Source organism: Adiantum capillus-veneris, chromosome 20 (genome assembly GCF_014529385.1).
Source record: "Adiantum capillus-veneris isolate H3 chromosome 20, ASM1452938v2, whole genome shotgun sequence".
In the NCBI taxonomy this organism is placed as follows: Eukaryota; Viridiplantae; Streptophyta; class Polypodiopsida; order Polypodiales; family Pteridaceae; genus Adiantum; species Adiantum capillus-veneris.
In genome coordinates this window covers 142853912-142878912 of record NC_140950.1, presented here as the reverse complement: position 1 = coordinate 142878912, position 25001 = coordinate 142853912, and the positions used below count along the sequence as shown (strand labels likewise).

The following is a 25001-nucleotide window of genomic DNA, read 5'->3' as shown; positions in this document are numbered from 1 at the left end:
CAGGATAGAGAGAGAATCTTCCACTAGATAGATACCTCAAAAGCTCAAACAGTAAAAAAAACTTGAGACTTGCTGCTACATTTACAAAAGCACGACACAGCATAATAACAACCAGCTGAGACAAGGGCTTGATATTACACTGCATTTTTCTGGCCTTTTATACAAGCTACAATGAGCACGTGGATTGTTCTATTCCAAGCATTACATTCCAAAACATGCTCTCAAGCATAGAAAACGAAGACGAATAGAGCTCACCACCTGAGGCTACACAAGGACACCATTGAATGCAGTCGCCCCTAAAAGCATACGGTTCAAGTATCTTGAAAAGCATCCAGACAGCGCCCACCTTCGGCATTAAACAAGCACCACTGCCGTATCGAACACATGCACCACTGCACCATGTCCTCTGGCAGAAGCAGCACGAAAAGAGCATACCTGCTGTGCGCCATCTTCTCGGAAGGACGACGCCCACTGCACGCGCCACCTTCTCTGGTAGGAGCAGGGCAAAAAGGGACGCGACCCGCCAGGAGAAGCACGAAAAAAGGAGTTGTAGATTGGGTCAAATGAAACTTTAGGAAACCTAATGACATGTGGCAGCCATCCAACAACAACATCAAACGGCCTGAAGTTTGCAACAACAACATCAATCTTGAAAAGCATCCAGACAGCGCCCACCTTCGGCATTAAACAAGCACCACTTTCATATCGAACACCTGCACCACTGCACCACGTCCTCTGGCAGAAGCAGCACGAAAAGAGCATACCTGCTGTGCACCATCTTCTCGGAAGGACGGCACCCACTGCACGCGCCACCTTCTCTGGTAGGAGCAGGCCAAAAAGGGACGCGACCTGCCAGGAGCAGCACAAAAAAAAGAGTTGCAGATTGGGTCAAATGAAACTTTAGGAAACCTAATGACACGTGGCAGCCATCCAACAACAACATCAAACAGCCTAAAGTGTGCAACAAGTTTGCACCCAAAACCCTATGGCCTTAGGCAGGCCAAAAAAAAGAACAGGATTCACGTGTCCACATTTTCAGTCACCTTCTTGCCGCTTTCGCTTCCGATGTTTGCCACCTACGTACTCTATGTAGCCTTCCCGAGCTGTTTCTCTGCAGCGGGTGGGCTATGGTGAATACTTACTCCAGAGGACTTTGACACTCTCTCTCTCTCTCTCTCTCTCTCTCTCTCTCTCTCTCATGAGACGAACGAAGGGAATGTCCAGGACGTCGTCTCTCGCTGAGCAGAAGCTTTTGGGCGCTATTAGTTTTTTGTCTCGCAGTACTGAAGGTGGCCGCTCCAACCACGACTCACCGTGCTTTTCCCGTCAAAATACAACGGTAGATGACGATGATGCATGTAAGCCCCTCTCTCTTTTACCTCTTGGCTCTGACTCGTTCGATTTCCCATGTCGTCATTTCATCTTGCTGCTCCTTATTCCAGTCTCGCAGCTGCAAGCACTTGACAGTAGCACCGATAATGCTTCTTTCAATGTCACGCTGCGGCGACGCTTCTTGTACCGTCTAGCTGTGGCTTTGCATTCTTATGGTAGCTCTGCATCACGAACTGAGTATTTGATCGAGAGAGCAGCAGAACGGCTTGATGTCAAAATAGAGATGGCTGTCTTCCCATCATTGATCCTGCTCTCTTTCTTAAGTGAAGATGATGAGTCAAGGTTTGATTCATTCTAAGTGCACATAAGTATATCTATCAGTTTAAGTTTTATGCGATGAATGTCCGCCTTGATCTCTCTAAGTTTTTGTACATGCATGTATTTGCAGTAATGTTTGCATGATGTTTGGCTACAATTTCAGATGGATGGTCTTGTATGTCTTGCATGTGATCTGAATTAGCGCTCACGATGGCATATTAGCTTGGTATTGGTGTATTCAAATTCAAGCCTATATACATGAGGATATTGTCAAATGCTCGTATGCCTATAGAACATGAATCATATCCTATGACACTGGGTTTGTGCAACTGGTGTGTCCATTTCAGTCAAAGAACTACATGCACAAGTCGGGTTTCCTATGTTTTGGAGGGTTCTATGTCAGAAATGGTAGTGAACTTATGCTTCCAATCTTGAAAATCTCCCTGAGTAACTTATAAATGGTTGACAGAAAAATGAGCCTAGTCATACTTACTCGTTAAATGCATCCAGTAGGTAAATGATGGAACACATCAGTTAATTGGTTCACAAAGACAACATGTGTCTTCTGACCCACATGTCTATTATAATGGATAATAAGACATGCTTATTTGTGTCTTTTAGAATTATAAGTTTATTGGGAAAATGCACAGTATCCATAAATAGGCTGTGGATTGGTGTGAGAAAGGTGGGTCATGAAGGCAAGAGGGGAGGAACACAATGTATACTGACAAAAACACACACAAAGAAAGAAAGGAAGATTTTATTGACATCTTCTAGAGGCTGAATCTGGCATACTAGATAAATCATGTACAACTATATCTCCTCTAAACAAGGAACGCATAATAACGTCTACAAAAGGCCAAAGTGGCCTATGAGACAAGTACCAAATAACATCCATGTCTAATGTCATTTCATCAACAAAAACTGAAAATAACATTCTAAACTAAAGGTAACGGCTGGAAACTAAAAGGGTCAAATCTTGAGAAGAGGAGGAGATCCGGTATTCTCTCTCCTCAGGTCTCTAGATCAGCCCATGAGCATGGCTATGAGGTGGGCCATGGTTGTCTTGCTTGGGTGTCTGGTGTTGTGTGTCTATCGTCTCGCTGGGATAGCTCTGATTTGACCATAATATGGGACTTTCGGGCGTCACTCTGGTAGGTGCGATCGTCGGGCTCGGTAATGTGCGGTGACTTTGTTGAGTGTGACTCCAGGACGGGGGGTGTAAGGTATGCAGCAGAGTCTGGTGATCTGGTGGGTGTGGGGTCTGGTTTGCTGAAGAAATCTGTCACTGGTTTGGGTGCCTTTGGCGGAGGTGGTCCGAGGTCTCGTAGTAGTACTGTGCGGTATCTCTAGAGCTCCATAATGAAGAACCCTAGGCATTTCCGGCCCTCTTACTCCATGACACGATAGAGGGGCCCAGAAGAGCAATGATACGTCTTGTGTATGTCATAGTATATTGTGCATCTACATATGTAGTGTTCCTTTATATATGCAGTTCATCTCTCCTAACAGAAAGCTCTAAACCACGCAAACCAACCTCCTGTGAACTCAAAAATCTGCTTGTTGCGTTAGCATAGAAGAGAAAAGGGAGGGGGCAAGAGGGCAACCCTATCTAAATGAACGCGTGAGCATGGAGCGTTCCCCTCTTTCCCCTGCCAAGAGCACCTGACTATGTGCACATCTGTAGAGAGCTGACTTTCCTCATATCCAAGCATTTGAAAATCCCATCCTTCGCAGAGTGCCCTCGAGGAAATTCCAGTCAACTTTATCGTATGCCTTCTCAAAATCGAGATGGAGTATCACAAGATCCTCTCCTTGGAGATGGGCGAGGGTAGACACCTCCTAGAAGGTAAAGATGTTGTCAAGGATACTGCGCTCCTTGACAAATATAATGCTCTCAAGTAGCGGCTGAATTTTCAAACTTGGAGCCTTCGCTAAGATTTTGTAGGCTAAGTTGAGAATGGTGATGGGCCGCCACTGCCGAATCTCATCCAAGGAGCCTCTCTCCTTGGGGATAAGGTATATCAGACCCTCACTCATGTTGTCAGGCATCTCATCAGTGTACAAAATGTGTTGGTAAGCGCTACAAAGATCCAGACCAAGAAGCTTCCAGTATTCCAAGAAGAAGCTTAGAGTCAAACCATCCTCCCCTTGGCAGCTACCCCATGGGAGTGCCCTGAGGGCCTCGTGGAGCTCCTCGAGCTGGAGAGGCATCGAATCTCTTTGGGAAGTCCACAACAAAATCGCTCAATTTGCTGCTTAAAATTGATCTTTTTAAGGGATGAGGCAAGAAGAAAAACATCTTAAAATCTCTCGCAATAAGTATCCAAAGTATCTGCCTTCACCATCCTAAGATGATTTCAGGCGGTGATCACGTCACGTTAGTACTCTTGAGTGAGCCACGAGGAAACAAAAAGTCTCTTGAATTTAAGCCACTTTGTCGGTGCTTCTTTTCGTAACAGGAGAGTGGACCACCATGTCAGTACATTTCCTTTCAAGTAGGATGCTGCCCTTCTAATCTTGGAGTGCTCTGAATAGCGTCCTCCAGAAAAAGCTATGTCAAACTGTTGAATAAAAGCGAGGGCCTTGTGCACATATCGAAAACATGAAAAGGTATCAGATTTTATTGCTTGTCCACCTTCCTGGAATTCTTTGGTCTTCTTGCTCTTATCTTGGAGAAAGTCGTATTGATTGGCTCTATAAAATTGCTTCCTCTCTGAATTAAACATCTGGTCATCAAAATCCGAAGTCTCAAAAGAGGATGAGTCCTCCTCAGAACTGTCAGAAAATTTTTGAAAGCTGTTGTGGGATCTGCTTTTCTTGGCCTTCTTCTTGTTCTTTCCATGTCTTTGGTTCTTTTGTCATTTCTTTCCCTTTTTGTCCTCATCACTGGAATCAGAAGACAGAGCTGTCGGAATTATCAGAAGAGGATGAGGACGAACTGGACACACCCTCGAAGCATACACACTTCTTGGCTTTTCGTGCATTTGCAAACGAAGACTGTCGACCCAAATAACTAGGGTAATTTGTTCCCTTGCTGCGTCTCTTTGGAGGCTTCGTGGTCTTCAATATTTGGTTAACTCGTCGTTTGATCACATCATCAAGTTCATCTTCAGTGTACATTCGCGGGGCAGGTGGTTTCTTCAATGCGGACTTTAATGGTGAATCGATGGCCGTACACCATCGGGAATGCATCTCATTGATCGGGTGTCGGGTCAAAAATTTTGCATACAGGGGATCCTTTGAATAGTGTAACATCTGCTTGGCACAGGCATCAACCTACTGTTGACGCTGCATCTCCATTCATTTATACTCCGTAGGCCGTGGAGGCCCGTACTCTTGTTTCGATTGCCCATTTGAATTTCTCGTACTTTCACCCGATCCGGAATTGTCGAGTGGGTTCGTCTGACTCTTGCGGGATTCATCGTTTGAGTCCATGTTTAATTTGGGGTTCTTTATGGCCTATGTCCTGTAAGACAAAGCGATGAAGATGGGAGAACACCCGATTCGCGATGAAGTAAGGGTGGGAGTGCCTAATAAGTCCGGGGTCGGGACATGGAGATTCTTTGATAGAATTTCCGGTAAACTTTGGAGGACCGGTATGCTTTGATAAAAGCACACGCCTGAAGCTTTGATACCACTGTAACAGACTTGGACACCCCAAGTTAGAAATCAGGCACGACACACGAGAGAATCACTTAAAATAATTCACAAATTTATCACACTTTTAAAACAGAGTCGACACAGCCCGGCGTAGTTCAGTGTCCAGAGGTATTGGCCCCAAAATCTGGCGCCCCTTTCGGTATTTATTTTTATATTAATGCTTAAGCAAAGTTACAACTTCCGCGGGCCCTCTATGCTTAGATGCTCGTCAGCACACTGAGTAAAAGAGTGGCCTTGGGTTTTTATTTAAAGGCCCTTGGCCTCAAAATCAAAAGTAGTCACATGAAAAGCTGCTAACTCAAAAGCAACTAGCCCCAAAGCGACCAACGAAAATCGTGGAAATTCGTACAGCTTGCCACGTGGCATGTCAGTGCAAAACGTGGAAATGGTACTACTGCCACGTCAGCATGCCAATGCAATTTGCGGGATTCCGTACTGTACGTACGGTTCTGCCACGTCATCAGTTTGTGACAAAGAAACTCACGGTAAAAGTAAGTAGCAACTGCACGTATATCCTGAGGCTATGTAGCAACTTACCCATCAAGTCTCCTCAACTGACAAACATTCGTGCGCACATGACGAGGATCCACAGTCTCAAAGAACTCACCAATAACTTTGTCGCCCACCTAGGTCCATTGACATGCCTGACGATAGAAGGCATACTCATGACGCCGCTTTTCAATGGTGATCAGCTCCTATCGAGCTTGCTGCATCTGTTCTTCCAACCAAGGACTGCCAAGGTGATACTCCTGCATCTGCTGTAAGGAAGCAATGCCCTGTCGGAGATGCTTCTCCTCCTTAGCTGTTGATAGGTTGCAGGTCTATGGAGGATGCAGTCGAGGGGTTGCCATGGCTAGCGTGCAGCAAAAAGAATTGAACGAGAGCGAGAGAGAGTCGGTACTACGGAAAAATAACGGTGTGATCTAATATTGTAATCTTGTGTAAATACATATAGCTTTTTAGGCTTGCCATGCAATGGCCATGTAGACTGGAACTGCCTGCTATAGGCTGTGCCCACGAGGCTTAGACGTACAAGGGCTTGCATACCCAACAACCCCCCCCTCAAGCCCAAACCACTAACAATGGACTCAAGACAGACAGACCATGGCAGAGTTCATTCACCTGAAACCATGAGTAGAAGACCCCCCCTTGACAATAACATAGGGGGGTGTGTGTACTTCCCTCAAACAACTATCAGTGTGAGACATACCAGAACTCGACCAAAACAACAAAGGGTGGTCTTACCATTTTATTTCATGGCAGTGTCTATAACCCGTACAAAATTGACAAGATAACTAACAATATAAAAATTAACATAGAACTGGGACAAAATAGCTAATGACGTTGACAATCGGCTTTGGGAACCAAACATGCCAATGTAGACTCATCTGGAAGCAAATCCATCTTCGTTGTTGGGACCTTCGATATGTCGTAATCCTTGGACAAGATAAATATTTGCATACATACCAAGACGTGTAGGCATAATACCCACATAGCCGCAATAAGCTGAGTGCTTTATCAAATCCGCAAAAAATATTAATATTAACCTGAAGAAAATTGTATGTTTTGATTGCCGATATTGCCGGGCTCCAGGTGTGAGATTTGCCTCTTAATAGGAGAGGACGGACAAAAGCTTGCTGTGTTGGAAAAATTCTGTGTAAACCGTCAAGAAAGTACCAGTTTGCTATCCGAATTGGCTATTCGATCACCGAGTGCGGAGTCGAGGTTACCCGAGGGTGGGAACCCGTGCTTTAAAACAATTGAATGGGTGGCCACTGTAAACAAGTGTGAACATAAAGGAAACAAAAAACGGGCTCTGTGCAAAGATGGCGCAAAGACGCAGAGCGAGGAGATATATGGCTCGCAGCAGGCAGTCGATGCCGAATTTGAAGAGGCTACTGGGACAAAAACTGCTCCACAGGGCAAGCCGATTTCGCTGCTGCCGATTACAGGCAAAGACTCACATATCCATCTTCTCTGCATAAGCGGCCGCTCTCACGCGCTGACTCAAGACCAAGAACCAAAGCTCTAATACCATCTGATAGGTTGCAGGTCTATGGAGGATGCAGTCGAGGGGTTGCCATGGCTAGCGTGCAACAGAAAGAATTGAACAAGAGCGAGAGAGAGTTAGTACTACGGAAAAATAATGCTATGATCTAATATTGTAATCTTGTGTAAATACATATAGCTTTTTAGGCTTGCCATGCAATGGCCATGTAGACTGGAACTACTTGCTATAGGCTGTGCCCACGAGGCTTAGACGCACAAGGGCTTGCATACCCAATAGCTGTAGCCAAGCGAGCTGCACTCCTGGAGGAAGCGACTAAGCTCAGCAAGTCCAGTGGCCACTCTACGAGCAGAGGTGCCATGAGTGCCCACACTGTCCAAAGCGCCACCACCCGCTCTCTGAGCTATGTATCCGGTAGAATCCTCTGGGGGATGCGTAGCATGGCACTACCACTCCTCCGTCTGTCTGTCACAGTAAGAATCATTGGCGCATGATCTGAGAAGTTAGTCCCTGTAAAAATGCATACAGATTCTTCCATGTCACAGATGCGGTTACTAGCGTAGAAGCGATCTATCCGAGATAGATTCACGCCCCCTACTCTACAGTCAGATTGAGAGACTGTCTGGGGTTCACACAAAGCCTGCATGATACCAAACATCTGAAAGCCTCAAGGTCATACATAAGCGCTCCCAAGCTGCCAACTCAGCCCCGTGCACAGTAGCATGGATGCCTCCAATCATGTCTGAGGGATCCTCCAACATGTTGAAATCCCCCCTAACACACCATTGCTCTGCATGAGGCAGAGACTTCACAATGTGTGACCAAAGCTCAGCTCGCACACTCGCATGGTTGGGCGCATAGATGTAATAGTTTGATTCAAGAACATGAGTCAAGATTAAATTACCATCATGGTTGAACAAAGACATTTCTATCTAAATGTGTGGGGCTTCAGAGAGAATGTAAGTTTAAGACACAAGGATTGTATCTTGGATAGAGAAGTAAATGATATCGATTTCATACTTGAACCTTCTTGTGAACACTTGTTTAAGTCATTTGAGTGGACTCAAATATTGGCTACCATAAACATCTGTGTCAAGAGTCTACACCGACCTTGTTCAGTAACAAGGAAGGCTATGACATTGTTTGAGTCATTTGAATGGACTCAAATATTGGCTACCAAAAACATTTGTGTCAAGAGTCTACACCGACCTTGTTCTGTAACAAGGAAGGCTATGACATTGTTCAAATTCAAATGGTAACTATTGTGCCATTGAATGACCATCAACGATTCTCTGCTCACTATTATAATGCCACTGCTGAGCTACAGGAGGAGACTCTTACAACAAAGGAATTTGACTCAGAGTGTCTCGAAATGTACATTGGGCACCCCCCGTTCCGATGAGGGGGGGAATATGTCTCATGAATCTAATGCATTTCTGGCTAGTCGTGGGATAAAACACCAATGTACAGTCGCCCCCCCCCCACTAGTGGTTTAGACTCTGTCACAACTCTGTGATGTGGTTGCCCAGTACACACTCACACCCTCTTGCAAAGGACCCTCCCCCGGCTGGCTTGCTGAAATTGCAGACGTGGCACTACCGTACGGACAGGCCCGCAGAATCCGGTGCGAAATGCGGAAATGTTGACACGTGGCAGGTTGTACGGAAGTCCGCAATTTACGGCGCTGCTTTTGTTGCTTTTCTACGCAAAGGGGGGGGAGAGAGAGAGAGAGAGAGAGAGAGAGAGAGAGAGAGAGAGTGAGTTAAAAAGCTCTGCTTTTTATTAAAAGAAAGAGAGAGAAAGAGCTTTTGCTTTATTTATGAGGGTTTTTAACTTGAAGCTTTTAGAACAGCTTTTGGGCTCTGCTTTTAGCATCCCTTGTAAACTCTTTAAAAGAGCATCTGGACGTAGAGTCTGAGAGTTGAGTCTTGAATGCTCGCACTGTACTTGAGTTGCAGATTAATACAAAAAGAACTACCGAAAGGGGCGCCAGTCTTTGGGGCCAATACCGAAAGTGATCTGAATCCTCTGATGCAGCCTCCGTCGATGCTGTGTAGTCTTCCGCAGTCGTGGGCATCTGGATCTCCCCAGCTCAGTCGCTCGGTCGATCAGTGTGCCTCTGGGTAAGGTGATGAGCTCTGCTGTGGTAGTAACTCCTCTAGGTGTCCAGTGGAAGCTCTAAAGAAGTTTGTGATCTGTCTCTGAGACTGGCTAGCCTCTCCTCTCATCAACCTCTCTCTGTGTCTGCGCAGCTCGAGCAAAAACAAACCCAGGTATCTCTGATCCTCGTACCGCATGACTCTAGAGAATGGTCCAAAGCCCTCTCTGAACAAGCAATGGAAGCGGCATCGTACCTCATAGTAGACGGGGCAGTGGCATGTGTAGTGCAACTCTGTCTTAGGCTCGATGTCACACAGGGGGCATGTCGTGTCCTCTGCTGGTACTCCACTGTATCTCCCAATCTTGATCCGCAGCTAGTGTGAAGATGTGCATATCTGGCCAATAGCACATTGTATCCCATGAGACAAGTGGGTGTCCATGTATCTGGGCCTCGTCACAAAACCATCCTCGTGCCCAGCTCCTGTGCTGGCTTTATCCATGTCCTCTTGGTGTCTAGCTGAGTCAAGTCCTGGCGAATGAGCCTGGTGATCTCGGACTGTGTAAGAGTTAGAGAAGGCGCATCCAGTGAGTACTCGAAAGGAGGCAATCTGTCTATGCTGAACCCATGCACCTGAAACCATGATGTCGTCTCCCCATACCAGCATGCTGTATCTCCTACATGGCTAACAGTCGAGAGGACTCAAGTGCAAGGCGTGTATATCTGTCTCTGGGAAGTTCCCACATGCGGTGTATGAAGGAGATAGATCTAATGAGCGCCTCAACCACTAGTGAGGGGGCAGCTAGCTCTGCTCGTACAATGCATGGCTAATAGTCGAGAGGACTCAAGTGCAAGGCGTGCATATCTGTCTCTGGGAAGTTCCCACATGCGGTGTATGAAGGAGATAGATCTAATGAGCGCCTCAACCACTAGTGAGGGGGCAGCTAGCTCTGCTCGTACAATAGCACGTGGTACTGAAGCCTTGGCTCTAATGAGCCGCGAGATCATAGAAACCAGAGGCTTCTCCATGTCCCCCCATCATTCACTGCGGTCTATCCTCCCGTGATGATCAAGTGAAGGTCCCCAAATCTCAGCTCCATAAAGCAATGCAGAAGCCACCAAAGTGTCAAAGAGCCAGAGCTTCGTTCGAGGCTCCTGAAACTGAACCTATGAACACATCCTTTCCAATCTACCCAATGCTGCATGGGCTCTGATCAATCTAGTCTCTGCTGCCCTCCTCAATGAAAATGCTGGCCCACTAAAAACCACTCCAAGGTAAGTGTAAGCATCTGTATACTCCACCTTCTCCTGGCCGTATGTGAATGCGGGCGCTGACCTCCTGATCCACTGTGGGGTGGTATTAAATACCATGACCTTGGTTTTACCAAGGTTGACGGATAAACCACCTTCCTGGGCAAACCTATACAAAGCATCCAAGTGACGTTGCATCCCTTCCAGAGAGTCGGAGATCAACACAATATCATCAGCATATAACAATAGTGGAATCCATGTCCCTGCCAGCTGTGCACCTCTATCACCATCTCTCTCAATGTAGTCAGAAACCTCATCCACATACATATCAAATAGAGTAGGAGAGAGGGGGCAGCCCTGCTTCACCCCAATAATGGAGTAAACCGGTGTGGATAGACCCTCTGGGGTGTGTACATGCCCCACTATTGACCTATATAATGCAATGACCCCCCAAATGAGCTATGTGGGTACTCCCATCTGCTGTAATCTGCGCATCAATCTAGCTCTGGGCACTGTGTCAAATGCTTTGCGGAAATGACCCCCCAAATGAGCTCTGTGGGTACTCCCATCTACTGTAATCTGCGCATCAATCTAGCTTTGGGCACTGTGTCAAATGCTTTGCGGAAATCCACAAAGCTACAATAGATCCGTCTCCCACACGATCTGCCCTCCTGAATGATGGCTCTGAGTGTCAAGATATGGTCAAGAGTAGAAAAGCCCCTCCTAAAACCTGCCTTCCCGCCAGCTGCGTGTATCCCCTCCCTCTCTGCCCATCTACTCAGCTGCTGCTCAAGAATAGATGCGTACAACCGTGCCAATGTGTGTCCAATCATGATAGTGCGATAATTCCCAGGCTCCTTAGGGTCTCCCGACTTGAAGATAGGTACAATAGTAGATAGGCTCCAAGTATCAGGCAAGCCCTCACACATGGCACGGTTAAGCATAACTGCTGGAAGCTTTGCTAGTAAATCTCTGGCATGCATGAAATGCTTAGCCACTAAGCCATCATGATCATATGCTCTCCCAGTCCTCATCCTGTCAATGGCATTCCTCACCATCTTAGCGGTGAAAAAAGCACGTGTGTGGGCATGGAAGGGGGGGCTGCTCAGGAACTGTGTACAGAGATGATTCATACTGGTCCCAGGCCTCTGTAGAAGTGATGGGAAGGGGGGGAAGGGGAGTGCTCATGAAAGAGCCGCCGTGCCTCACGTGAGTCCTGACTCAAGAATAGCTGGTATAGATCCTGTTCTAGGCGAGCCAAAAATGCCCTCTTCTTCTGCCGCACTAGGCGTCGGAAGTCAATCTGTGACTGTCTGTGAGTGATGTCCCCCAAAAGCACCTCCCTCTGAAGTCTAGCTCTAGTGTCCCGGCATTCCTCATCATACCAACTGTTCTGGGGCATGCTCCCTGAACGGCGTCTCTGCTCAGGCTGGGTATGTGGGTATGCCTCTACTGCTGCATCATGTATTGTCTGTGTCAGTATTGTAGTAAGCTCCTCGAGAGGTCGCCCTGGCTCCTCTGTGCTCAGACGTCTATGTATACAGAGTCCGTTTCCCGCGTGAAGGTGTAGCGAGTAGGGGCTGCTGCCCGTAGCCTGTGTGCTACACTAAACTGAAAAGAGATGGTCAGCAACACGAGCATGGTCTACTGCCACACCAACAGGTCTGGGTCCAACCGTGAGATCCTGGATACTAGAGATGAGGCTCGGTTGTGCCATGACATAATCCACTGTGTTGACTCCATGTCTGTGTGGAAAGCATGTAAAACCCCCCGCAGCGGGAAATCTCTGTAGGCAGGCCATTCAAGATGGCCAATCCATGTGCAGTCCCCATGTCTATCAAGTGTCGTCCAGACTCAGTGTGTTCTCCATCCTGTGATAGTCTGGATAGGCCCGTCTCTGCAACATCCAACGTTCTCAGCATCTCCTCTGAAGTATCATTAAAATATTGTCTGATGATGGGCAGTCCTAGCATTGAAATCCCCTAGAATGATGATGTCACCATCTCTAGAGAACTCCCATATGTCATCATCCAAAATAGAGAAGGGGGACTGTCAGACGACACGTGACACGAAGTGGTGGAGTATTGGCCCCAAACCTTGGTGCCCCTTTCTGTATTTCTTTATATTGCATCAAAACAGTACAAGCGTGTACTCCAGACTCTGCACCTTCTCCAGGAAGCATGACAGAGAATGAGCTCATGGCCTCATATTTAAAGGCCCTAGGCCCCAAAAGCAGTTTACATGAAAAGCCTTCAAACTCAAAAGCTTCGGGTCCAAAAGCAATGCCAAAAAGCTGCCAGCATAAATCACGGAGTTCCATTCAACTGCCACGTCAGTAGTCAGCGCACAACACGGAAATCCGTACAGTCTGCCACGTCATCAGCCAACAAAAAATTCGGAGCGTCTGTACAACTGCCACGTCATCAATTTTTGCGCAAGTCTTGGTGTGTGTGTGTGGGTCCTGCTTTATTTTAATTCCTTTATTTCATTGGGGCCCCATCGGACAGGGTCCCCATAAGGTGGTAGGATTTCTTCTTCTGTTACTTGTTCTTCTTAGGGTTTAGGCCCCTCGGCCGGGATCTGCAAGTCGACTCCATTCTTCACGACTTTGACACGTCAGCAGTTTGTGACATGCTCTGATACCACCGTCACAAGACGAGCACCACGTGCCAATAGAAAAGAACAGATTGAACAGACTTTTAGCACTTCAATAACAACTGAACTGAGAGAGAGAGAGAGAGAGAGAGAGAGAGAGAGAGAGAGAGAGAGAGAGAGAGAGAGAGAGAGAGAGACGACATGCGTCACGGAGTGGTGGAATTCCACCCCAGAGAGTATTGGCCCCAAACCTTGGCGCCCCTTTGGGTATTTCTTTATATTGCAGCAACACAGTACAAGCCAATACTCCAGACATTGCACCTTCTTTAGGAAGCATGCCAGAGAATGAGCCCACGGCCTCATATTTAAAGGCCCTAGGCCCCAAAAGCAGTTTACATGAAAAGCCTTCAAACTCAAAAGCTTCTGGTCCAAAAGCAATGCCGAAAAGCTGCCAACGTAAATCACGGAATTCGGTACAACTGCCGCGTCAGCAGTCAGCGCAAAACCCGGAAATCCGTACAGTCTGCCACGTCATCAGTTAGCAAAAAATTTGGAGCGTCCGAGCGTCCGTACAACTGCCACGTCATCAGTTTTTGTGCAAATCCTAGTGTGTCTGTGTGGGTCCTGCCTTATTTTAATTCCTTTATGTCACTGGGGCCCCATCGGACAGGGTCCCCATAAGTTCGTAGGACTTTGATACGTCAGCAGTTTGTGACACTGCAACCCCTCATTCGTATTGTTCGAAGGAACGAGCAGGCCAGCTAAACATGGTTAAGAGTGAGAGCAAAGACAGGGAGGCCAGTCTACATTGCAATATGCTATTTTGCCCCCAGCACATTTCATTATGCATCCCCCAAGGGGGAGTCACCCTACATGATATTGGATGAGGACATATGGGAGTTCTCTAGGGATGGAGATTTCATTCTTTTGGGAGACTTCAATGCTAGGACAGGCCAGTCTCAGACAGCTTTCTACGATACCTTAGAAGAGAATTGGATGTCAGTAATATGGGACTGGCCAGGTGTTCGTAGGATGAAGAGCACACTGGATATCGGGAATATTTGACAGATTTGGGGACTGCACATGGATTGGCCATCTTGAATGGCCTCCACAGATTGCCAGCGTTGAGTGGGTTCAGTTGCTTTCACAATCGGGCTCAGGCCTATTGGCGTAGTAGTAGATCATGCTCTCCTCACTTTTACCGTCTCATGCAAGTTCATCACAGCTCAACTGGCACAGACACCTATGAATACCCGATACGCTTTTACTTCAGAGAGTGATTATGTCTACATAGATGGTATCTACAGACGCTTATGCATAGAGGATCCGGGGAGACCTTTAGGGGAGCTCACTTATATATTGACAGAGACACTACAGGATGCAGCAACAGAGGCCCCCATACTGAGCCAAGGCAACGCCGACGTTTTGGGAGCACACCCCAAAATAGTTGGTATAATGAGGATTGCAGAGAGACGAGAGCCCGACTTCAAAGGGAGGTACTGCTAGGTGTCGTTACTCACATGCAGTCACGGATTGCTTCGGGAGTTTGGTACGACGAAAGAAGAGGGCGTTTCTAGCTCGACTAGAGCAAGATTTGTATCATTTGTTTTTGAGCCAAGATTCAGGCGAGGTATGTTGACTCTTCCATGAGCACTTCCCCCGGGGCAGCCACCTCTTCCAGATCCGCCAGAGCCATGCCCACACACATGTGCTTTCTTTACCGCCGAGATGGTAAAGAAAGCCATTGACAAGATGAAGACTAGGAGCATACGATCACGATGGCCTTGTAGCAGAGCATTCTATACATGCCAAATATTTGCTTGCAGATCTTCTAGCAGTGATGTTCAACCATGCCATGTGTGAGGGCCTATCTGATACTTCGAGTTTGTCCACGACTATACCTATTTTCAAGTCAAGTGACCCTATGGAGCTTGGGAACTACCGCACTATCATGATTGGACACACATTGGCCGGTTGTACGCATCCATCCTGGAGCAGTTTGAGTAGATCGATAGAGAGAGGGTGTACGGGCAGCAGGACAGGCGGGTTTCATGGAGAGGTTTCTCTACTCTTGATCATATCCTTACACTCGGGGCCATTATTAAGCAGGGGAGATCGCGTGGGAGACGGCTCTACTGTTGCTTCGTGGACTTCCACAAAGCCTTCGATATAGAGCCCAGAGCTAGATTGATGCGCAAACTGCAAGAGATGGTGTCACAAGACGGGAGCGCATAACAATATAAAATATACTCAGATAAATAAAATTTATCTCTTATTATTGAAGCCAAAGGATGTAGAGAGAAATAGAGAGAGAGAGAGAGAGAGAGAGAGAGAGAGAGAGAGAGAGAGTGAGAAGATCGACACAATACTGGGGACTAGAAGATGGGCTGGTCCCCCCCCTTAAAGAGAATTCTTTATTAGGGAGAATCTTTTTACAAGCACAAGAACCCGAGGAAACCCCTCCGTTCTGTAGTCTTACACCCGAAGGTCGTTCTTTCCCGTAAAGGGCTTGGGCACAAGGCCGTTCCTTCCCGTAAGGGACTTAGGCGCGAAGTCGTACTTTCCCGTAAGGGACTTAGGCGTGAAGCTGTACTTCCCGTGAAGGGCCTTCCCGTAAGACGGGAGATTCCTGCAAAACAAACCACACAAACACGCGACAACAATTTGTATGGCGAATCCACAATAGATACCTGTCGCTCTTGCGCGGAAAAAGCGACTTCCGTGCTTCGTAGTCTCGCGATCTCTTGCGGCAGAGTCTTCTCTTGCTGATCTTGATACCCCCCTTTGAGTGAGGGCATGTGGTGCTTTTATAGCTCCCTGGCCACGGCATGAATAGCTGCTCGCGTAGAGATCGCGGCCGTTTTTTTTCCCCCCCCCCCGTTGTTCTACCCGAAATAGGGAGAGCTGAAACGAAGGATCACTACAGTAAGGATTGCCCTAAACTTCGTGCATCCACGGCTTCGAACTCAAGTCAAAGCCAGAATGAGTTTGCCTTTCCCAAGCTCAATTTGATAGTAGTGAGCACCGTTTCTCAGCCGTCGCCTTCTACCCACGTGGTTACCCCTCAAAATAAGAAGCCGTAGTTGGAAGAGGAGCCATCGGGCATCCTCACGCGGGCCCAGAGAGCCGCTCTCGGTCTTAGCATTCCAGCAAGTTCAACTCCCCCACACATTCTCACACCAGTGGATACCCAGCCTGCAATTGTTAACAAGCCATCCCCCAGTGCCATGAAGGAATCCAAATCTTTGCTCTCCAATCTTGATGAAGCTTTCTTGGAAGCAGTTTCAGATCTACAGAAGATCAAGGTACCTGAGGAACAACAGGTAGAAAAAGAAAAGCTTACAGCAGAGACAATCTTGAAGAACACGTTCCAACAAGTGTCCCTCTATGACATGCTACGGCTAGATGCAAGTTTTAGAAGTGACACCCTTGCTGTTATTCAATCACTTTACCGCGGAGCAAGTCCTAGTGACGGCACCTCCCAGTGCGACCATTAGAGTCCTATATGATATCTAATCCCGCTGCTCCACTCACTGATTATAGAAGCCCTCGCCTGACAGTGTCCGTTTTGGGTCCGCAATTCTCAGGAGTGATAGTGGATGGTGGATCTGGCATCAACCTGATGCCCGAGTTCACTATGTTACCTCTAGGTCTACAGCCTACTCGCCCTGCTCCCTTCACAGTTACATTGGTCGACCAGCAGACAGTCTACCCAGTGGGCATAGTGGACAATGTGCCTCTGCAGGTACAAGACTTTACTTTTAACTTGGATTTTGTTGTGGTTCGTCTTCCCAGGTTGAGGGCGGATTTCCCTTGCTCATTGGAAGACCATGGCTGCGACACACTAAAGCACTTCATGATTGGGGAAACAATGCCATGTGGATACATACTTCTGGCTCCCCGATGCAACCCATTCTCTTAGGAGGTATGGATCCCGTGGTGCAGCAAGTTTCTTTGTCAATGGAAACCAACCCTGAACAAGAACAACCTACTCCACCTGACGGGTCAGACGAGGATCTGTTGGAGTGGTTGGATGCTACCAAATCTCTGCCGTGTTATGGAGTCTCTATTCACTCTTTGCCTGAAGAAGCTACTCTTGATGCGCCCTTGGTGGAAGCCTTTCAATTTGGAGAGCCTATGAAGAAGCATAGAAGCGGGAAGAAATCTCCTCTACAGAAGTTCACACCCCCTCGAATATCAGCCCCATTGGTGTCTGCTTCCCCGACCACGGCAAAGCTCTCCTCTATGACTAGAAAACCTCCTTCACAGAGCAGGTCCTGCTTGATGAATTCCCTTCTCCTGATAGTTTGCTACCTCTTCACCCTTTCCCAACTCCCAACTCTCCCCACCCCTCTCCCAACTCGTCCCCCCTCTCTCCCAACTCAGCCCCTACCCACCCCTCTCTTGCCATCGCCCCTACCCACCCCTCCCTTTGCCCTCGCCCTAACCACCCCCTCTCTCACCCTAGTCCCTCCACCTCACCCCCTCGCCCCCTACCCACTCACCCTCACCACCCTCGTCCTAGTCCCTCCCCCTCGCCCCTTGTCCATCCCCCTTGCCCCATACCCACTCGCCCTCGCCCCCTCACCACACCTCGCCCTTGTCCCTACCCCTTGCCCCCTACCCACTCGCCCACGCCCCCTCACCACCCCTCTTGCACTCGCCCCTACCCACCCCCTCACCTTCCCCTCGCCCCTACCCAGCCCCCCTCGCCCCTACCCACCCCCTCGTGCCCCTACCCAGCCTCCTCGCCCCTACCCACCCCCTCACATTCCCTTGCCCCTACCCAGCCACCCCTCGCCCCTACCCATCCCCTCATCCCTAGTCCCTCCCCCTCGCCCCCCTCACCACCCCTCGTCCTAGTCCCCCTCGCCCTACTCCCCTTACCCCTCGCCCTCCTGCCGAGCCCTCGCTCCCTTTTCTCACCCCCTCGTCCCTATCGCCCTTTGGGTTTGAGGAGCCGGAGACCTCGTGTAATTTAACAATCAAGCGGGCCTAGGGCTTTGTTTCCTTGATTCACAGGTGATGGCTAGCGACACAAAGGGGAGAGCAAGCAGCTTCTTGTAATCCGATCATAGCAGAGCTTTTGGCTGTTTCCTTGTGGCTTTCAAGCATTCACCTAGTTGCCATCCCATTGCTTTTAATGCTTTTCTTTATGCCATCACAATGGAGCTTCACCTTATTTGCTGTGTTGCTGTAAATGCTTTTCGTTCTGTCATCACGATGAGCTTCACCTTATTTGCGGAGTTACTCGAGCTTATGATCATTCCTCTTTTCGAGACGAGTGCAAGGTTCATCTGCAAGTATGGACCAGGTTATTTTCCTCGCACTATGGTTAGGGACGATAAAGATGTGCTGGATCCAAGCTGAGCATATCTCTTTGCAGTGGAGCCTCATTCTGTTTTGCTAATTGGGATTCTTCGACTATGCAATCATACTGGGTTCCGGCCTATTCAAAGGTTTAAGGCGTTTGCAAGCATGGCAATGTTTTTAACTCCACTTTTTGAGGCATGTAGGTCATGGTTGGGCCTAGCACCTACTTCACGAAAGAGATACGGATGCAATACCTCGTGGTTTTTTTTTCATAGTTTTTTCAATATTCCTCTCACCGGGACGGTGAGCGGTCTTGTGGCGGGCAACCTGTAGCAGGCTACAGTGTCACTTTCACAGGACACACAGTTAGTACAGTTGGTCTAGGTTGGTTCACACTGGACGGACTCTTTGGGTTTGGTAGTGACACGTGGCAGCAGAGATACGGACTATTCTAGTGGACATTGTGGCTAGGTCACCACATGGCTGACATTTATGAGCCGTGTGGGGCTCTTTATGGTGGTACATGTGAGTAGTAGTTGTTGGGTCAGGATCATCATCTTCTTCATATATTATCTTTTTTCACGTAGTCGTCTAGAGTGAGTCTATACACAGAGCACGTCTTCACCATCCCGGCACATCTGAGCCTCAACACCCCCATTGTACCTGAGAGTCGTGGGCTGGAGCTGAGTGTGCTGCCACGGCAGAGTCTGTATCAGTTCTTTGAGATAGTCGAGTCATTTGTTGTGATCTATTGTTGCTGTCGTGTCTCTGTGAGCTCAGTTGTTGTGAGTGAGGTTGTCACGCACATTGCACTGAGGAGCACCCACTGTAGAGAGCACGACACACTATCTGCGCTACAGTAAAACCAAGGTCATGGTATTTAATACCACCCCACAGTGGATCAGGAGTAGCGCGGATAATGCGTCGTGCTCTCTACAGTGTGGGTGCCCTCAGTGCAATGAGCGTGACAATCTCACTCAAACAAATGAAAACTCTCTCAAACAGAATGAAACACAGAAACAACGGATAACAACACACAGAAACAATGGATAACAACAGAGACACAACAGTGGACCAGAACATGTGGACTCGACTAGCTCCAAGAACCATGTACAGACTCTGGCGTGGCAGCACACTCCGCTCCAGCCCAGGACTCACAGGTACAAATGGGGTGTCGAGGCTCAGATGTGCAGGGATGGTGAAGCAGTGCTCTGTGTAAGACTCTCTAGACGACTACGTGCAAGATAAGATGGAACTATCCCAAAACGACTACTGATATGTACAACCATAGGAGCCACCAACGGCCCATAAATGTCCAGCCAGCTAAGTCTATCTCCAAACTGAGTGGTGGTGGTGACGTGGCCACGATGTCCACTAGACCACCGTAGGTACCCTACCACGTGTCACTCCCAGCCAAAGGGTCCGTCCAGTGTGAACCAGACCAACTGTAGCTAACTATCCAACTGCCTGTCCTGTGAAGTGACACTGTAGCAGGCTACAGGTTGCCCGCCACAAGACTGGTCACCGTCTCGGTGAGCCAAAACTGAATGAAACTGCAAAAGTAACTATATGTACCATGAAAGATGAGGTAAGAGCACAGTCCTGTCACCCAAGGGAAAGGGTCGTCCCCACTGCTGCTCCAGAAGCTTCCGGATCGGGAGGAGCCATCAGATCAATAGTGTAACCATGCGGTTGCTGTCCTGTGCTTTGCATACCTTGATTTCCTGTGGTTGTACCAGCCATCTGCTGCACAGCGGATGGGAGTACCTGCCCTGAAGTGAACTCCGGACGCCTAGTAACGCAACCATGGCGGTGTGCACCAGTAACACCATCACAGCAAGGAACACTCTGGCTCTGCATGTGTGGCATCTGGATCTGAGACTCTTGCTGAGTGAAGTACTGGACCTGGGGCTGTGGGTAGTGTCCCATGAACTGCTGAGAGGGCTGAGAGGGACCTGCTGGGTAGTGTCCCATGAACTGCTGAGAGGGTTGAGAGGGACCTGCTGGGTAGTGTCCCATGAACTGCTGAGAGGGCTGAGAGGGACCTGCTGGCGCTGCAAAGGTGGCTGGACTCTGGACCTGTATCCCTGGCCTAGTCCATCCATATCCCACAGTAGCCTGGGTAGGCCTGTTATCATACATAAGCATTTCTTGAAATCCTTGCACCTGTGCTTTGAGGTCATCAATGATTCTCGACTTTATCTTCAATGCCTGTTGTAGTGCAAAAATCGTTGCATCTCGATCTGCGATGGCACTCTCGGCAACTCGCAGGGATCCCTCCATAGCTGCGTATGTGGCGGAGTGATGCTGGTGGGTTGCAGCTAGCTGCTCCATGCCTAGCTCGATGGTGGCAATAGCAGCTCTGGAGTCCTGAAGCAACTTCTCTGAAAGCTGAAACAGAGAAGTGGAGTCGGTCCTACCTGAAGATCCCTCAGATGGATGTGATGCTGGAGGGCGCACATGAGGCATTGCGGGCGAGCTAAAAGTAGGTGCAGATGGTGGCACAACCGGCGAGCTAGAAGTAGGGACACTCGGTGTAGAAGGTGCTTCAGAGATTGTTGTTGTAGGTGCAACGAGTGATATGTTGACCGGTGTATGAGTGAAGATGGGAGAAGAAGGAAGAGGATCCTGTATGGGTGAAGTGACCATCCTCTCTTGAGGAGCGGCAGTAGACACTGGTGTCGGCACAGCAGAACCAGGTGTAGCAGTGGACGTATGACGCTGAAGATGTACCCTAGTCTGCTGTCTCTCAGAAACTGGCAAGGAGAGTAGAGACTTCACTGTATCCTTCATCACTTTCGCCTTGATCTTCTTTTTCTTGGTGACTGTGGGGTCTACTTGCATGCTCACGGGTTTCCTTTTCCCTTTCGAGGTTCCCTGTTCCTCATCCACTTCATTTATGTTGATAGGTATGTTTATGATCCATGCCAAGAGAGGCGCCGCAAAACATCTAAAAGTTAACTGCACAGACTGCACTTGGGCCCGAAATCTTTTAGCCCTAGACTGCAGAGAGCTGAAGAGAATTTGGTGGAATCCACATGGGATAGTGTGGATTAAACAGTATAGCCCGTCGCAGTGGGAGAATGTAGTGAGAATATCTGTTCGTACCTTGTCTTCTTTGGCATCCCGAGCCAGAAAGTAATACCTGAAGATTGCGAGAAGCCGTCTGTTTCGCTCATAATTTGGGTGATCCGAGCTCAATAGCTCTTTTCATGCTTGAATTGTCGCGTCCTTGGGCAACAAAGAGAAAGTGCGAGTAGTAGACTTCACAGCTGGAAAGTTGGTCATACCCATGGCATGGCCAAGCCTTGTAGCTGTTAGCTTGTGGCCCCAGACCTTTGGAAAGTTTTTCAGCAGTTGATGTATCAGTTCTGCTAGAATAGTATCAGGTAGATTTGCATCAGCCAATTCTGTGAGACCCAGAGTCCGTAGCTGAGCAGTCGAAAGCACCTCACTGAGAGATGGTCGAGGTTGCTGCATATGAAAATGTAATGAAAATGCTGTGCGATTTTTTGAAGAAGCAGGCCTCTTGATTTCATGAGTGATAATTTGCGGCTTTTCTTTTTTCTGAGCCACCTTTGATTGTTCCTCTGGATCACTGGAAGCACCTGACTCTGAATTTACATCTGAATCCTCAGATGCTGCTGAGTCTGCTTTGTAGCTTTCATCACTTGGGTCACTGGAGGTAAAGTCATCTATGTCATGGTTGCTGCCGCTTGCAGATACTTCATCTGCTTCGTTCTCTGATTGTTCAACCCTAGCTTTTCTCCTCTTCATCTCTACCTTTTTCTTGCTACTTCCTTCTTGCTATCCCTGCCATGTGAGGTCTGATGACAAACAGAGGATGACAAACAAAGCCGCTGAGTAGCCAATGGAAAAGTAGTAGGATGCAGACAAGTTAGATTTCTTCTGCTAAATCGTTAGGCTGGGCGAGCAAGTTAAGGTAGGGTAAATTCGAACCAGGCGAAAGTGGGCGGTTAGGGCGAGAGGGCGCTGGGAGAGGGTAGGGGTGAGAGGGGAGGATAGGGGCGAGAGGGGGTGCGGGAGAGGGTAGGGGGCGAGAGGGTGAGGATAAGGACGAGAGGGGGGATAGGGGCGAGAGGGGTGCGGGAGAGGGTAGGGGCGAGATGTTTGGATAGGGGCGAGAGGGGAGGATAGGAGAGGGTAGGGGGCGAGAGGTGAGGATAGGGACGAGAGGGGTGTGGGAGAGGGTAGGGGGCGAGTTTTAGGATAGGGGCGAGAGGGGGTGTGGGAGAGGATAGGGCGAGAGGTGAGGGTAGGGGCGAGAGAGGGGGGATAGGGACGAGAGGGGTGTAGGAGAGGGGAGGATAGGAGAGGGTAGGGGGCGAGAGGTGAGGGTAGGGGCGAGAGAGGGGGGATAGGGGCGAGAGGGGGTGTAGGAGAGGGTAGGGGGCGAGTTTTAGGATAGGGGCGAGAGGGGGTGTGGGAGAGGATAGGGGCGAGAGGGGAGGGTAGGGGCGAGGGTGTGTGAGGGGGTGGGTAGGGGCGAGTAGGGATAGGGTAGGGGCGAGGGGGGGTGAGGGGGTGGGTAGGGGCGAGGGGAAGGGAGAGGGTGGGTAGGGGCGAGTAGGGTTAGGGTATTATGAAAGTGCAGGTTGAGGACAGAACCAACTATTCTCAGCAAGACAACGAGTAGGAGTAGGGAATTCATCCAGCACATCAAGCAGGACCTGCTCTGTGAAGGGAGTTGGCTAGACACAGAGGTTAGCTTCGTTCTGGTTGGAGAAGCAGACACCAATGGGGCTGATGTTTGAAGGGGGTTGAACTCCTGTAGGGGAGATTTCTTTTTGCTTATATACTTTTTCCTTGGCTTTCCAAATTCAACGGCTTTTATCAAGAGGGCTTTCACCGAGAGCGCATCAGGAGTATCTTCTGTGACCTTCAACTCTTGAGCTGGCTCATGTGGCTCATAAGGTTTAGTTACCTTGGAAACATTGGAAGAGGGTGTACCTTCAAGCAAAGAGTGAATTGAAACTCCAAAACAGGGCATAGATTTGGTAGCATCCAACCATTCCAACAGATCCTCATCTGACCCGTCAGGCAGAGTAGGTTGTTCCAGTTCGGGATTGGACTCCATGGACAGGGAACTATGATGCACCACCGGATCCATTCCACCTTCAAGGCGAATCGGTTGCATTGGGGAGCCAGGGGTTCGTATCCACATTGCATCGTTTCCCCAATCATGTAGTGCTTTCGTGTGTCGTAGCCATGGTCTGCCAATGAGCAATGGGAAGCCGCCTTCTACCTGGGGAAGGCGAACCACCACAAAATCCAAGCTGAATGTGAAATCTTGAACCTGCAGAGGCACCTTTTCTACAATGCCCAAGGGGTAGACAGTCCTCTGGTCGGCCAAAGTCACTGTGAATGGGGCAGGCCTAGTGGGCTGGAGACCCAATGCCAGCATAGTGAATTCAGGCATCAGGTTGATACCCGACCCACCATCTACTATGACCCCTGAGAATTCGCGGCTCATAATAGAAACGGTTAGACGCGGACTCCTGTAATCAGTAAGTGAAGCTTCGGGATAGGATATCATGTAGGATTCGGAGGGCTGCACTGAGAGGTGCCCGCCACTAGACCCTGCACAAGGGTACAGAGATTGAATGATGGCAAGGGTGTCACTTTGAAAATTTGCATCAAGTCGAAGCATGTCATACAATGACACTGGCTGAAAGGTATTCTTCAATATAGTCTCTGCTGTAGGTTTTTCTCTTGGGATCAGTGTCTTCTCAGTTTCCTTGATCATTTGTAAGTCAGCAACTGCTTCTAAGAAAGCCCCATCAATATCGGAAAGCATAGTAAAAGATCCCTTCTTAGCACTAGGGGATGGCATGTTAGCTGCTGGAGGAGGTGTAGACATTGGGGAGGAAAGGGCTGTACCTGCTGGAAGATTGAGGCCGAGGGCTGCCCCCTGAGCTCGTGTGAGGACACCAGCTGGCTCCTCTACCAGCTGCAACTTGTCTTGAGAGGCAATCATATGGGCAGAAAGTGGTGGCTTGGGGTTGGTACTAACTGCTATCAAATTGATCTTGGGAAAGGTGAATTCCGGTTGGCTCTGACTTGGGCTCGCAGAGGTAGAGGCGCGTTGTTTAGGACAATCCTTAGTGTAGTGATCCTGAGCCTCAGGGCAAAGTTGGCACGGAGGAGAGCCTTCTGGCAGAGGGCATTTGCTCTGATAATGCCCATACTCTCCACATCTGTAGCATAAAATGGGCCGATTGGAGGGACGGAACGGCGGACGAGGTGGTTGTTGCATGGAGTTTGAGGGTGACGTGTAGAAGCTCTGAGGGGTTGAGGGAGCATTAGCATGATAAAAATTGGGAGATGCGAAGTTGTTGTGCATACCATGCATAGGAGGTGTTGTCAGCAGAGGTGGCATAGGGTGTTGATGACCATAGGGTG

General features: G+C 48.8%; 1 protein-coding gene across 1 annotated transcript in view; it reads left to right on the top strand.

Moving 5' to 3' along the window:
• Positions 1-1032: 1032 nt before the first annotated feature.
• Positions 1033-25001, top strand: part of LOC147433338 (pheromone-regulated membrane protein 10-like) — a 75567-nt gene continuing 51598 nt past the window's right edge. Inside the window, exons 1-2 of the mRNA XM_086492940.1 lie at positions 1033-1358; positions 1443-1674. Coding sequence (XP_086349066.1) covers positions 1199-1358; positions 1443-1674 — 392 coding nt within the window. The 5' untranslated portion in view covers positions 1033-1198. The remainder of the gene's footprint in view (positions 1359-1442; positions 1675-25001) is intronic.